The 13,444-nt window shown below is 43.8% G+C and overlaps 1 protein-coding gene across 1 annotated transcript in view; it reads right to left on the bottom strand.

Annotated features, from left to right (window-relative positions):
• Positions 1–8,074: 8,074 nt before the first annotated feature.
• The window catches only part of LOC126534012 (uncharacterized protein C19orf47), a 46,855-nt gene continuing 41,485 nt past the window's right edge, over positions 8,075–13,444 (bottom strand). The window contains exon 9 of the mRNA XM_050181225.3: positions 8,075–13,354. Within this exon, the coding sequence (XP_050037182.1) occupies positions 13,107–13,354 (248 nt within the window). The 3' untranslated portion in view covers positions 8,075–13,106. The remainder of the gene's footprint in view (positions 13,355–13,444) is intronic.

The raw sequence follows: 13,444 nt of genomic DNA, 5'->3' as shown, positions 1-13,444 counted from the left end.
TAGTGTTGAAGCAATGAACGACAATCTTATGGGAATCATTAAGGAGTGCGCAATAGAAGTCGGTGGTAACTCCGTTAGACAGGAGACCAGTAAGCTATCGCAGGAGACGAAAGATCTGATCAAGAAACGTCAATGTATGAAAGCCTCTAACCCTACAGCTAGAATAGAACTGGCAGAACTTTCCACGTTAATCAACAAGCGTAAGACCGCTGATATAAGGAAGTATAATATGGATAGAATTGAACATGCTCTCGGGAACAGAGGAAGCCTAAAAGCAGTGAAGAAGAAACTAGGAATGGGCAAGAATCAGATGTATGCGTTAAGAGACAAAGCCAGCAATATCATTACTAATATGGATGAGATCGTTCAAGTGGCTGAGGAGTTCTATAAAGATTTATACAGTACCCGTTGCACACACGACGTTAATGGAAGAAAGAATAGTCCAGAGGAATTTGAAATCCCACAAGTAACACCGGAAGAAGTAAAGAAAGCCTTGGGAGCTATGCAAAGGAGGAAGGCAGCTGGGGAGGATCAGGTAACAGCAGATTTGTTGAAGGATGGTGGGAACATTGTTCTAGAAAGACTGGCCACCCTATATACACAATGCCTCATGACCTCGAGCGTACCCGAATCTTGGAAGAACGCTAACATAATCCTAATCCATAAGAAAGGGGACGCCAAAGACTTGAAAAATTATGGACTGATCAGCTTACTGTCCGTTGCCTACAAAGTATTTACTAAGGTAATCGCAAATAGAATCAGGAACACCTTAGTGTTCCGTCAACCAAAGGACCAGGCAGTATTCCGTAAAGGCTACTCAACAATAGACCATATTCACACTATCAATCAAGTGATAGAGAAATGTGCAGAATATAACCAACCCTTATATATAGCTTTCATTGATTACGAAAAAGCGTTTGATTCGGTCGAAACCTCAGCAGTCATGCAGGCACTACGGAATAAGGGTGTAGACGAACCATGTGTAAAATACTGAAATATATCTATAGTGGCTCCACAGCCACCGTAGTCCTCCATAAAGAAAGCAACAAAATCCCAATAAAGAAAGGCGTCAGGCAGGGAGATACGATCTCTCCAATGCTATTCACAGCGTGTTTACAGGAGGTATTCAGAGACCTGGATTGGGAAGAACAGGGGATAAAAGTTAATGGAGAAAACCTTAGGAACTTGCGATTCGCTGATGATATTGCCTTGCTTAGTAACTCAGGGGACCAATTGCAATCCATGCTCACTGACCTGGAGAGGCAAAGCAGAAGAGTGGGTCTAAAAATTAATCTGCAGAAAACTAAAGTAATGTTTAACAGCCTCGGAAGAGAACAGCAGTTTACGAAAGGTAGCGAGGCACTGGAAGTGGTAAGTGAATACATGTACTTAGGACAGGTAGTGACTGCGGATCCAGATCATGAGATTGAAATAATCAGAAGAATAAGAATGGGCTGGGGTGCGTTTGTCAGGCATTCTCAGATCATGAACAGCAGGTTGCTATTATCCCTCAAGAGAAAAGTATATAACAGCTGTGTCTTACCAGTACTCACGTACGGGGCAGAAACCTGGAGGCTTACGAAAAGGGTTCTACTTAAATTGAGGACGACGCAACGAGCTCTGGAAAGAAGAATGATAGGTGTAACGTTAAGGGATAAGAAAAGAGCAGATTGGGTGAGGGAACAAACGCGAGTTAATGATATCTTAGTTGAAATCAAGAAAAAGAAATGGGCATGAGCAGGACATGTAATGAGGTGGGAAGATAACCGATGGTCATTAAGTGTTACGGAGTGGATTCCAAGGAAAGGGAAGCGTAGCTGGGGGCGGCAGAAAGTTAGATGGGCGGATGAGATTAAGAAGTTTACAGGGACAACATGGCCACAATTAGTACATGACCGGGGTAGTTGGAGAAGTATGGGAAAGGCCTTTGCCTTGCAGTGGGCGTAACCAGGCTGATGATGATGATGATGATGATGATGAATTATAGGTGGCGTGGGTGTTCCGAATGATGGCTTTTGCTATGAGTTGAGTGTGTATGGGGCGGGGGACCGGTAGGAGTGTGGGATTGGCTGCTGGTATGCGAATTTGGAGAGTGTTTAGTATGTCACGTCCTCTGAAAGAATGCGATAGGCGAGTGCATTTTGCTTGTCTGTGGGCCTCTATGGGCTCATTCACACCGGCGACTTACAGTGGTCGCGCGACCAAGTTGGTCGCAAAGCGACCAGTCGCAAATGGTCGCAAACGGTCGCCTTTCTTGAAAAGCGACCATTTTGGGCCAGTCGCTCTCTGCGCGATTTTTCAGTCGCGCGACCGTGGTCGCAAAACTGATAAACCAATCAGCGGCGCACCGGAAGTGATCTTTCGTGTGTCTACATCCGGCCTCCTCCGGCGTCGCGTTAAAATTCCGCGTAGATTCCGAGAGTTCTCGCTGAGAACGATAATCTCCGGGATTGCGACTTGCGGGTCGCGCTCAGCCGGGCTTGCCGGTGTGAGCATCAGTCGCCTTTGGTCGCTTTTTGATTGCGAGTCGCAAATGGTCGCGCGACCTCCTCAAGTCGCCGGTGTGAATGTGCCCTATGAGTTCAAGTGTGGTGTAGTGGAGCCGAAGCTGGAGAAGTGTAGTCGTTTGCGTGTTAGGGGGGAGGTGTAGGGCCACTTTGTAGGCTTTACGAAGGATAGCATCTAGGGCGGCGATTTCCTCTTGTCTAAGTCGGAGATATGGGATTGTGTAGAGGAAACGGCTGATAATGAAGGCATGAATGAGACGACACCAATCGCGCTCCTTCATGCCATAGTGTTTGCCGGAAACTCTGCGGATGAGGTGTGACAACGCTTCCATCACCCGCTTGAGTTTCCAGATAGTAAAAGTGTTCTGGACGTTGTCCATGATGTGAAAGGCCCAGGATCCAGGGTGTGTCAATCTTCAGGATAGGGAGCCCGGCCAAAGTACCGGTGATAGCAGCCGTAGTAAGACTACGTGATGAGGGGCGCATGAGAAGTAGCTAAGACTTTTCCGCAGAACAGTAGAGACCAATGCTTTGCGAGTATTGTTCTGTGATGTCTGTGGCTGTTTGTAAGGTTTTCTTTATTTCTCACTGCCGTGGGTGGTGGACAGAGTGATGTCGTCTGCAGGTAATTGGACAATTACCGGCCAATTTCAGTTGTGCCAGTTTTTTTCCTAAGGTTGCTGAAAGAATAATTTACACGCGTCCTTTAGGTTTCTTTTCCTCCAAGAATGTTATAGGTGATCATCAACATGGCTTCCAACCTGGCAAGTCGACTGAGACCACATTACTTTATATAGGAAATGCCTTAATTCAAAATATTGAAATTAAACTTTTTACTATTGGTCTCTTTCTTGAGTTCAGCAAAGAGTTTGAGTCGGTCCAAGATGATATTCCACTAACAAAATTAGAAATTTACGGAATTCGTGGCATCGCCAAGGACCTAATGGAAAGCTACCTGACTGGAAGACAACGGTACACAATGCTACATAACTACACTTGCTCTGATCATGGAACATTAAAATATGGTGTACCTTAGGGATCCCTATAATGACCTCGCCTATTCACTACGTATATGAAAAGACATCGTAAGCATTTCTTCAAATTTGAACATTATGCTATGCGCTGACGATACTAATGTCTTCTTTTCTAGCTCAGACCTAGAAGAACTTGAGCAGCAAGCGAATATGTGGCTTGACAAATTACACGCTTGGTTCATTGTAAACCAATAGACATTAAACGTTAAGAAAACTAATTTCATACTATCCCCCGCAAAAAACAAAGCAATAAAGCACAACCCAAAGCTCTATTTTGATTATTCAGAAATCGCACGTAATAGTAGTTGCAAGTTTCTGGGTGTACACTTCCGCAACGATATGAGCTGGTCTGATCACGTTACTCAAGTGAAAATGAAAATGGCTCGATCCATAGGTGTTATCAGCCATATTAACCATCTTCTTCCTTATTCTGTAGCAAAGCAGCTATACTTTTCATTTGTTTACTCGCACCTCACATAGTGCAATTTAGTTTGGGGCACGTTTAATAAGACCAATGCAAAAAAAAAAAATTATAATCGTGCAACAAAAAGCATTGAATCTATGAACGAGAAGGCAAAGTAACCATAATAACTTATTCTCTGTTTTTCACCTAATGCGTTTTACTGAGTGCTACAAGTGTAAACTAGTGGTACTTATCTATCATCGCATTAAACAAGACATTTTTTCACTCAGCAATATGTACCTCAGCCATGATATTCACTATATCTTAAATGCGAACAATCTCACTTGTTCCGATTAGACCGAGGACAAATTATGGCGCTGAATCACTAGATCATCAAATAATAGAAATATGTAATAGTTTTCCTTCTGTAGTGGAAATTTCACAATTGAGCAGATCTGTATATCATTTTAAAAATAATGTAAGATTACTTTTTGACCCAGTTAAAGCGTTCTTGTGTGTGTGTTTTTCGGTGTTTTTCTGCTCGTTCCCCTACCACCTGCGATGTACTTCATTACACTCCACACGTAACGTTATGCACATCGTTCAGTCTTACTTGAAAATATTCACCTTTTGATTTGCTTATGTTAATTGATTATATTGTTAACACAAGATGGAATTGTTTATATTTTAATACATGTATTGCAAAGGTTTGCATGTAATTGGTAAATGTTTTTTGACGAATTTATACATGCGATATATTTGAAATGAGCTGTTATTGAACGTTTCTTTGCCGACCTCCACCTGCTGACCCGTATTTTTACGAACCGGGATGTAGGCCTAGTCAGGAAACATGCTTTGTCTGTTTCCTTTTGCTTCATCTCGTTGGCATGATAAATTGTTGTATATGTACACATGTTAGAATAAACCTTATCTTTAGAGGGTGTGGTGAAGGCGAGGGAACAACTGCAGGTCTTTGACCTGCAGTTGTTCTTGCGCTTCGGAGAATGCAGGCAAGACCGACGGAACAGCACTACGGGACAGCATTGCTTTGAAAGGCACTCCACACGACTTCAGTAAGTCGGCGTTGAGCTCGTAATCCTCTGGACGAAAGTGCAGCGAGCACACTATGCGATTTTGCGGCTCTTTGCCAACGCGCTGTGGCAGAGGTACGGCACTTAACCACTTCGAACGGAGAGGTTCACTCGTTGGCACACAGTGATAAGTAACGTTGGATTCGCCGCTACAACTGCCCTTGGCCAGGTTCCGCGGACCGTTCGCGCATCCCACATCACATGGACGTGGCATTCTCGCTGCCTGTTCCAAATGGAAGTTTCAAGAGCCAGCAGAACCAGCGCAGCACGACGCGATAACGAAACAACTGAAACTCCACAGCGCGCGCGGCGCAGAGTCGAGCGAAAACGAAACCTTTCGACTACCCGTACTACTGAAGGGTAAAGTCAAAATGTTTTTTCTTAGAATCGAACAGAAGTAGACAAGTAGCATTTTCTTCCGTCTTACAATCTAATTAAATGATCGTTTTAATACAAGTAGTCGAGTACTAGTGACATAAATTATGATGAGTGCCTTCGTCATCGGGTTAGTACCGGAATGTCACTGGGAGATCTCAAGTCGTGTCACGCATTTACCTCAATTTCTCGGTTACTAAAGCTCTGTTCGCGATTATATTAACGCCTTAGACGTTCTAGAGCATTGCTTTATCCCTTTAACTTGACATCATAGTAATATTTAGTGTCCCTTTAAATGATGCCTCTGAAGTACGTACGTACTGCATGTTTGCGAAGACCACGAATGCTCTGCTTTGTTAAATCATATGCAAATATATGTATGCATATAAATGCGAATATATGTGTATGTAACAATGTATTTTCGTCCTTTTGTGGTTGGAGCAATGCGTGGCAAATGAGTATTAATTACCAAAAAACTGTACAAATGACGTTCACTAATAAAAAGCAGCCGCTCAATTTCAGTTATAGCTACAATGGGCACTACCTAAACTCTGTGACTACCTTCAAATATCTTGGGAGTTACCTTCACTGAAAACTTAAAATGGCATCTTCATATTGAAACAATTTGCGCTAGGGCACTTAGGAAACTGGGACATTTAAAGCGAACCCTCAAATGCTCAACTAAGGACTGTAAATTAACAGCTTATAAATCCCTCGTCAGACCATTACTAGAGTACGCCTCAGTGGTATGGGCACCATACACTGCACTTGACATTAGCAAGCTTGAAGCAATACAAAAGAAAGCAATACGGTTCATTTTTCGCCGATATGACCGCAATTTTTCTCCCTCATCTCACGCATGCGCATTATCAATAGAACCCTTGGCTCATCGACGCACACTTGAACGTATGACTTTGCTGCACAATATTGTACACGGCCAAAGTTGCATTGATGCCCCGATTTCCTTCAGTCATCCCACTGGGCGTGCCACGCGCCGTTCACACCCACTTAATATTGTTCCTTTCCAGTCTTTGGAAATTGTTTTAAGTATTCGTTTTTTCCAAGCACTGTTGAAATTTGGAACAACCTAGCTGGTTCCTTGCGGGAAAAACCTAATGAAGAGTTTTTGAAAGAATTGTCTAACCACATTTTGTAATTACGTTTCAAATTCATTGTGTTGTTTTGATCTAATCTCTGGTGTATCCACTCCTGCTATGTCTCATGCATTGAGACAGCAGTATCTGTAAATAAATAAATAAATAAATAAATAAATATGTTTGAGCACTAGACCCAGCTAGATCCACAACAATTGCAAAACGAGGACCCACAAATTAAGTTCCGGATGCCTCACGAGCTTAAACCAAATCTAACAAGTGTGGGCCAGACTAGCCTTGGTGTCGTGTTGTTTCACGATGAATGTTGGCATTAGCGCTAATGTAGCGACACAATGTATTGCCACCACAGACCCATTGTATAGGAGGCGTGTATACAGCCGGGCTCCTCTTTCGCACTTCCCTCTGGACATGCTTGGTCATTCAGTGGCACTACTATGAAGACCACGCGTGGCGCTTGTGTGAATATAGATTCAGATAAGTTTTTCCGAATATTTATGACGGGGGTTTGATTTAGCACAGCCCATTTTGCGTTTAATGTCGACAGTAATGCATTTAGCACATGAATCAATATAGCAACAGAGCACTGAAACGAGTTAAGTATGAGGCGTGTACTGCAGTGGGACTCCTCTCTCGGACTTCCGTCTAGCACCACTGCCGCGAAACCTACGTGCGGCCCCCAAAACGCATGGTGCTCCAGTGCGTGCGAACGCTTAGAAACAAGTCATGTGACAATCGGGGCTCCTCTGCCGCTTCTTTGTGGACGCGCTGCACCATCTGGTGCTGCTGCCGATAAGTCTGTGCATGGCCTCCGAGACGAGAAGCGTGGCCTGCCTGTGCCTGTGAGCTCCAAGAATTGTCCGCTCGCTTGTGGCATGCCGTACAGTGGCACATAAGCAGTGACCCACGCTAGAGGTCAATTGAAAAGCAGCACACACTCATTCATGGTGCAGCTTGCTAATGCGTCGGTGCAAACGATGTTTGCTGAAAAGTGGCCCATACCCGGTGCACTCGTAGCACAGCTTGCAAAAGGGTTGGGCTGCTGTCTGTGAGGAACCCTTGTGATGTGGGGTTCGATTCCACTCAGCATCGCAGAAATTTAAGGGATCCTTTTGATCATGGTAGAGCAGTGCATTACCAGTGGCACACACCCAGTTACCCATGCTGGTGACAAAGACAATGATTGAAGAGTGACACGTACCCGGTGCTTCAAGTGGGCATCAAAAAGTTCCACTGAGCAGCAGTACCTACCTAGTACAGCATCTAGCGACCCCGTGTCGGCGTAAAAGAGATTTGTTGAAGAATGGCACATACATATACACTGCCACACACTCAGCGACCCAAATTGGTCCAATGGTTGGTTTCGAACCCAGTTCCCTCAGCACAGCAGCCCGATGCGCTACCCATTGGACCATGGACTATCCAGTGACCCAAGTAGGCGGGAAAATGGTCGTATACATACAGATACCTAGCCCCCGAAAAGTGCGTGAAGTACTCAATAAACAAATGCATTAGAACCTCATTAGTATGCAGAGCAGACACAAACGACATGTACGCATTGCAAATGCATTTATTTTCAACGCGATAAAGGATGTAGTGAACACAAGCATATAACTTTAGTGGCCGTTTCTCCATCAACCTTGCACACACACACACACATGGCACACACTGAAAGGTAACTCTCGATGTGCAGAAAAAGCATAGTGAATACTGAGACCTATCAATAAAGAAACGGGCAACACACCTTATAACCCAATTTGGATAACCACAGTAGACATAGTAAATGTTTCTTCTAAAATTGGTTATTGTACTGCTCCTAGAAAGGAAAAGAGTGGAGCCTCAAGTCTGCAGATAAGCTCCACACGGCTTTTTTCAGACGTGCAACAGCTAATGCAAAGGAGAGTGTTTACCACTTGAGCATAGTGCAGCTGGACAGTCAAGCATGTGGACCGAGAGACAGACAAGGGGCATAAAATGGGTGAGATGGGTACTCAGAAATGCACTTTACTGTACATACACTTGTAAAGAACAACCAATGCTATTTACCAGTGCATAAGTGGGACAACCAGATAGAAAACACGAGACAAGACGGTTGTCCCATTTGTGAACTGGAGAATAGCTTATATATCAAAGCAACTAGCCTAATGGTACATTTTTGGAAAAAAATCAATGCACGCTACTATAAACTGAGGCGAATCAGATTGTGTGGAGTACTTGGCAGATACCACACTGAATTGGGCTCAGTTCACCAAATAAGCTTTGCCGTCTGCTCTATGAACTGTTTGCTGCAAGCTCTGTTCTCTTTATCAAGTGAGCTTACAGTGGCCTCAGGTGCATGTTCTGACCATTACTAGAGTAGTGTATACTTTCAAAAAAATGTCTCAGTTCTGCACTGGTGTAGATTCCGTTTGCATTTTTTCCACTTCGTGTGCACACTTTCTTTCATCGGTATTCTGTTTTGAGTGTTCCTGCAGGCTCAAGCCTCAGATGCAAGCATGGACCAATTCCCAGGACCCCTGTGTGCACCTCTGTTGCAACCTGCCAGTTACTGACAACCGAGTTGTGGGCCTTGGGTTCGCGAGATAGCCAAACTAAGGTGTACTGAAGATGTTCACATTAAAGCACGCAGGAAATAATTAAATGAACAAGAGACATCAAACTCAAAATAAGAAATCAATTCAATAGACTCGTTGCACTCAAATTGCTACTGATAAATGGGGAATGCAGTGGGGAGGCTTAATAAATGTAGCACTGTACATTGCAGAATCAGCCGGCAACAAAACTCAAAAAGAAAATGTACTGCTCACTTCCGACAGTTTCTCCCTAACTTTATTTTTTTAAAATTCAGTGCATCAAGGCTTTATGTTAACGTTACTGGTGATTGTGGCACCTCCTTCATCAGAATGCTATTTATGAGCACAACTCTGTTTCAAACACTTGTGCCAGTTGACTTACCATGACAATAGATTATAGCACACACAAAGCCCTCGGCATGTCAGAGCCCTTAGACATGTATGCACACATCGAACGACCACACCCCCAGGCTGTGAGCTTGTCTTTGAGGTGTGAAGGGGCCCCACAACACAAACATATACAACAATGACACTTTCGTGATGAATGGAATAACATAGTGAAGGGCTCATGCATCAGTCATGACGCCTTAGGCATCACTGTCACATCATGAGCATTCAGATTTTACTCCCCTCTTTTCTTCTATGAAGACCGAAAGGTTTGTTCAAATCAGATCTACAAAAAAGGAAAAGTGCAAACAAAACGAGGTCCCTCACTGTGCCCGATAGATAAAATATCAAGAGTGCACTATAGGCACAAGACATGTCAGCAAAATGGTCACACTGTTTCAGCTTGCACTCTTGCAAGAAACCTTTAAAAAATGTCACAGCGCCTCGTGTACATGCTGAAACGTCCAAAGCATTCCCTCACTTGAAGCGCTTGTGCAATTGTGCGATGAATTTACCTTTCCAAGGTGCGCAGGAACTGGAGGCCAACCAAGGGCATGGGTCAAACATCGGTCAAATTTAAAAGTGCTGCTTTCGGCGATAATAGTTGCACGCAGGAAGCTGCTCTTGCAGTATGCGTGCTTAGCATTGTAACCAACACCAGTGAACCCAGCAAGAACAAGAACATTAAGCTATACTGCTAGGCAACTCTGACCACCGAACCAGAGCCACAGATTGATGCTCAGAAATTGAGGCAGCGACTAGCGGTCTCCTACAGCTTTTGGCACTTGCACAAGCGAGTTCTAAAGCAGTAACGTTGACTCTTGCAGTTTTGTTAATCAATGTTGCACCTAAGTTCTTAAATCTTTACAAAGCTTTAGGGCCCTGTAAACAAACACATGCCCCATCCTAGCCAAGTTGTACTTGTGTGCCCAATGGTAGTGTTGGGTCTGGAGGCCTACCACAGGCACACCTTTAATGTGAGGCAAGGCAAAGGAACCATTGTACATTGAATACATATCCCTTCTTGTAAAGGTGCTCCTAAAGACAGTCAACTACTGCTCCTACTTGGGAAACCCATCTTGTGAGCCTCTCCCCATTACCAATCTGCTTTTAACTGACTTCAGTCTTTTTAGTTAAGAGGCAAAGAAAATGGCTGCCCCACATTCAAGTGCAAATGAGCACTAAACGGGTACTTCAACAATGCTGAAATGCTAGTCAGGACACATTAGACCGGTGACAGCACTTGCTGCAATAAATAAAAAAAAGTCATTCTTTGAAGCAGCAGAACTGCTTCGTGCACAGTTGAAAGAACAGCCGCTTTACCCAACACTGATGAACAAATGATGATGCTCTTCTGAACACTATGAAATCGTATTGTAGCAGAACACGACACACCGTCGAAGAAGTCACGCATGGCACACCCACCGTTCACACCCATGTTATCAATGGAGTAATTAATTAAAAAGAAGACAGAATTGTGTAACTGCTGCTTATCCTTGCTCAAACATTTCTGCATGCACCCCTGCAACTTTACGTTTTCCGTGAATCGACATCCAGATAGTATGATATGCCAGGCACTGTGATTTGTAGGTGGCCTATATGGAAAACATATACAATCATGGGAATGCGTGCGGAAATGTTTTAACAGGAATTCCATTGAACTCGGTAATGATGTGACGCGATGATGTAAAAAAAAGTGGTGCTGCAAAAGTCGGAAGTACTGCTTCTCTTTTCTGCTCTCCTTGCGACTCTCACAACATTTGTGACAGATGTCATTCAACATCGGTGGCTTTGCTGTCCCCATCATATACATTACATGCATATAACAAAAGTAGAGAGAGAGAGGGACACTGGATGCATATTTGCAGTTACAGCAGCGCTCTTGGTCGACAGACCCTGCTGCAGCAATAAAACGTCGACATGCTGTATTTTCAATTTCTGACTACTTTCAAGTGACCTCGAGTGGAGGAAGCCCTATATGGTAGCCCATGCAATGAATGACTGAAGGAGTCGGTGGATGCATGACAGTCTCGCTTTCTCCTGCCCGCTCAAGACCTGCTTAGCATACAAAAAAATCGACCGAGCATTTATCACCAGAAACCGGGAGCATGCTGCATTCACTGATCAAAGTTCCAAGCACCAATCTTCAATAATGTGCCGTAGTGGGCTAGTTGTTTCTGTGACATGATGAAACACTGCGTTGCAAAGCAATACTTTCGACACGGACGTAGAGAACTAAGACATTTGACACACAAAGCGCTGACTAACAACTTTTTAACGACAGCGATGGAAAAAAGTGCATACAATGATAGTAAGCAAGATGCACGGTCAGATGGCTTTTTGTGGTCACATGGCACGTGCGTCAATGCACCATTAGTAGCATTAAATGACAGAGAAATCAAACTTCTCAAAAAAAAAAAAAAAAGAAATTGCATACAATTTGATGTATAGATAAAAGAAGAGCCACGTGACCATGCACATCTTGCTTACTCTTGTTATATACACTTTTTTCCATTCCAATATTCAGGCCCTACTGCCATGATAATGTCACATTCATCTGTTCACATTTGCAGGAATGTGAGCCAAGTTATTTCAATTTACTAGGGCAGCACCAGACATGCTGAGATAGGCTGTGATACTTAATAAACTGAAAACTATGCTTGAAAATGCATGAAAACCCATTTCCACTGATTGGCCTTACAGGCTCGGAAATGTTCACAGCAGTAGTTTTGCGTACAAAGTACAGCACAGCACTCTATGCTGACAATATGTGTACAATGACTGTTAGAAAACTCAAGTTTTGAGATGAAAGGTACTAAACGGCGTGTATCGGGCCTCAATAGCCTGGAAAAGCTGCACTACCAGAAGCTGGAAAGGTTGTGGGGGAGTAAAATGGCCTCATGACATTTTCAGAGCTAGTAATAAAAGCATAAAGGTTTTATTTTCAGGAGTAGCTTTATGCTTAGGATTTTAGAATATGTTCGAAAAATGGCGTATTGCAAAATGCCAAATAATTTTCAGGTCGCTCGGAATGCCCTAAGCTTTATTACCTGCACCCAGTGACGCTGATGTCCCTTCTATCAGACGCCTTTTGTATGGTTTGTTGGTAAAATTTTCAGGTGCCCAAATGCCCAGCTCAGTGCATCAATTTAAAAAATGTTCACAGTGCTGGTGTTAAAGGTTTGGTATATCCAAGGATGTGTGGTACATCTGCATGCTTTCCATGCACAACACAGACATACCGAGCCTGTGCACGTTCATTCCTGCTTAGGTACACATTGCATGCCTGGTGATTATTTCTGTGCCTACCCAATACAAATTGGCCCAAAGTATCACTTCCTCGAGTGAACGAACTGTTTAGCCTTGAAGTTATTGTGAAAATAAATGGCAAACATTTATATGTACCACTACGAACCAGACCTGTTTGCTTATTGAATGCAAAGAAACTGTGCAGCTGCCTACCGCATAACTTGCATTCAATCAACATGTGGACATATTGAAGTACAACTGGCCAGAAGCCATTTGGTAATCCCATAAACTGACCAGAGAGAGAGACAGAGAGAGAGCAAAACTGAGAAGCAGTGCCGTTGATAAAATGTAACATTAGTAGACAGCAGCACTCTGCTAACGATTTGCACCTAGACGAGAAAAGACACTCTGTGGGGCAGCAGTGCTACCACTGAAGCCCACACGAGAAAGCGTGGCTGCACGGTTCGATGTCAGAACCACAGCGCTTCCTTTCCGGGTGGCGGCCACAGCCGATGTCGGTACTGTCGTGCGAATTGTCGTCCGAACAACACCAGCTGTCATCGACGTTCGCAACTTGGGTCCCAGGCGGTCACGAGCCGCAACCAACCTCGTTGATGCGACGCCTGAACAGGAAGGAAAAATGGGCATTCGCTTTTGTGTACATGCCAAACTGTGAACATTAAATTCAGTAAAAATATCCCAGGCACACCACA

This window comes from Dermacentor andersoni, chromosome 7, assembly GCF_023375885.2.
Source record: "Dermacentor andersoni chromosome 7, qqDerAnde1_hic_scaffold, whole genome shotgun sequence".
Lineage (NCBI taxonomy): Eukaryota > Metazoa > Arthropoda > Arachnida > Ixodida > Ixodidae > Dermacentor > Dermacentor andersoni.
This window is presented reverse-complemented; position numbering and strand designations above follow the sequence as displayed.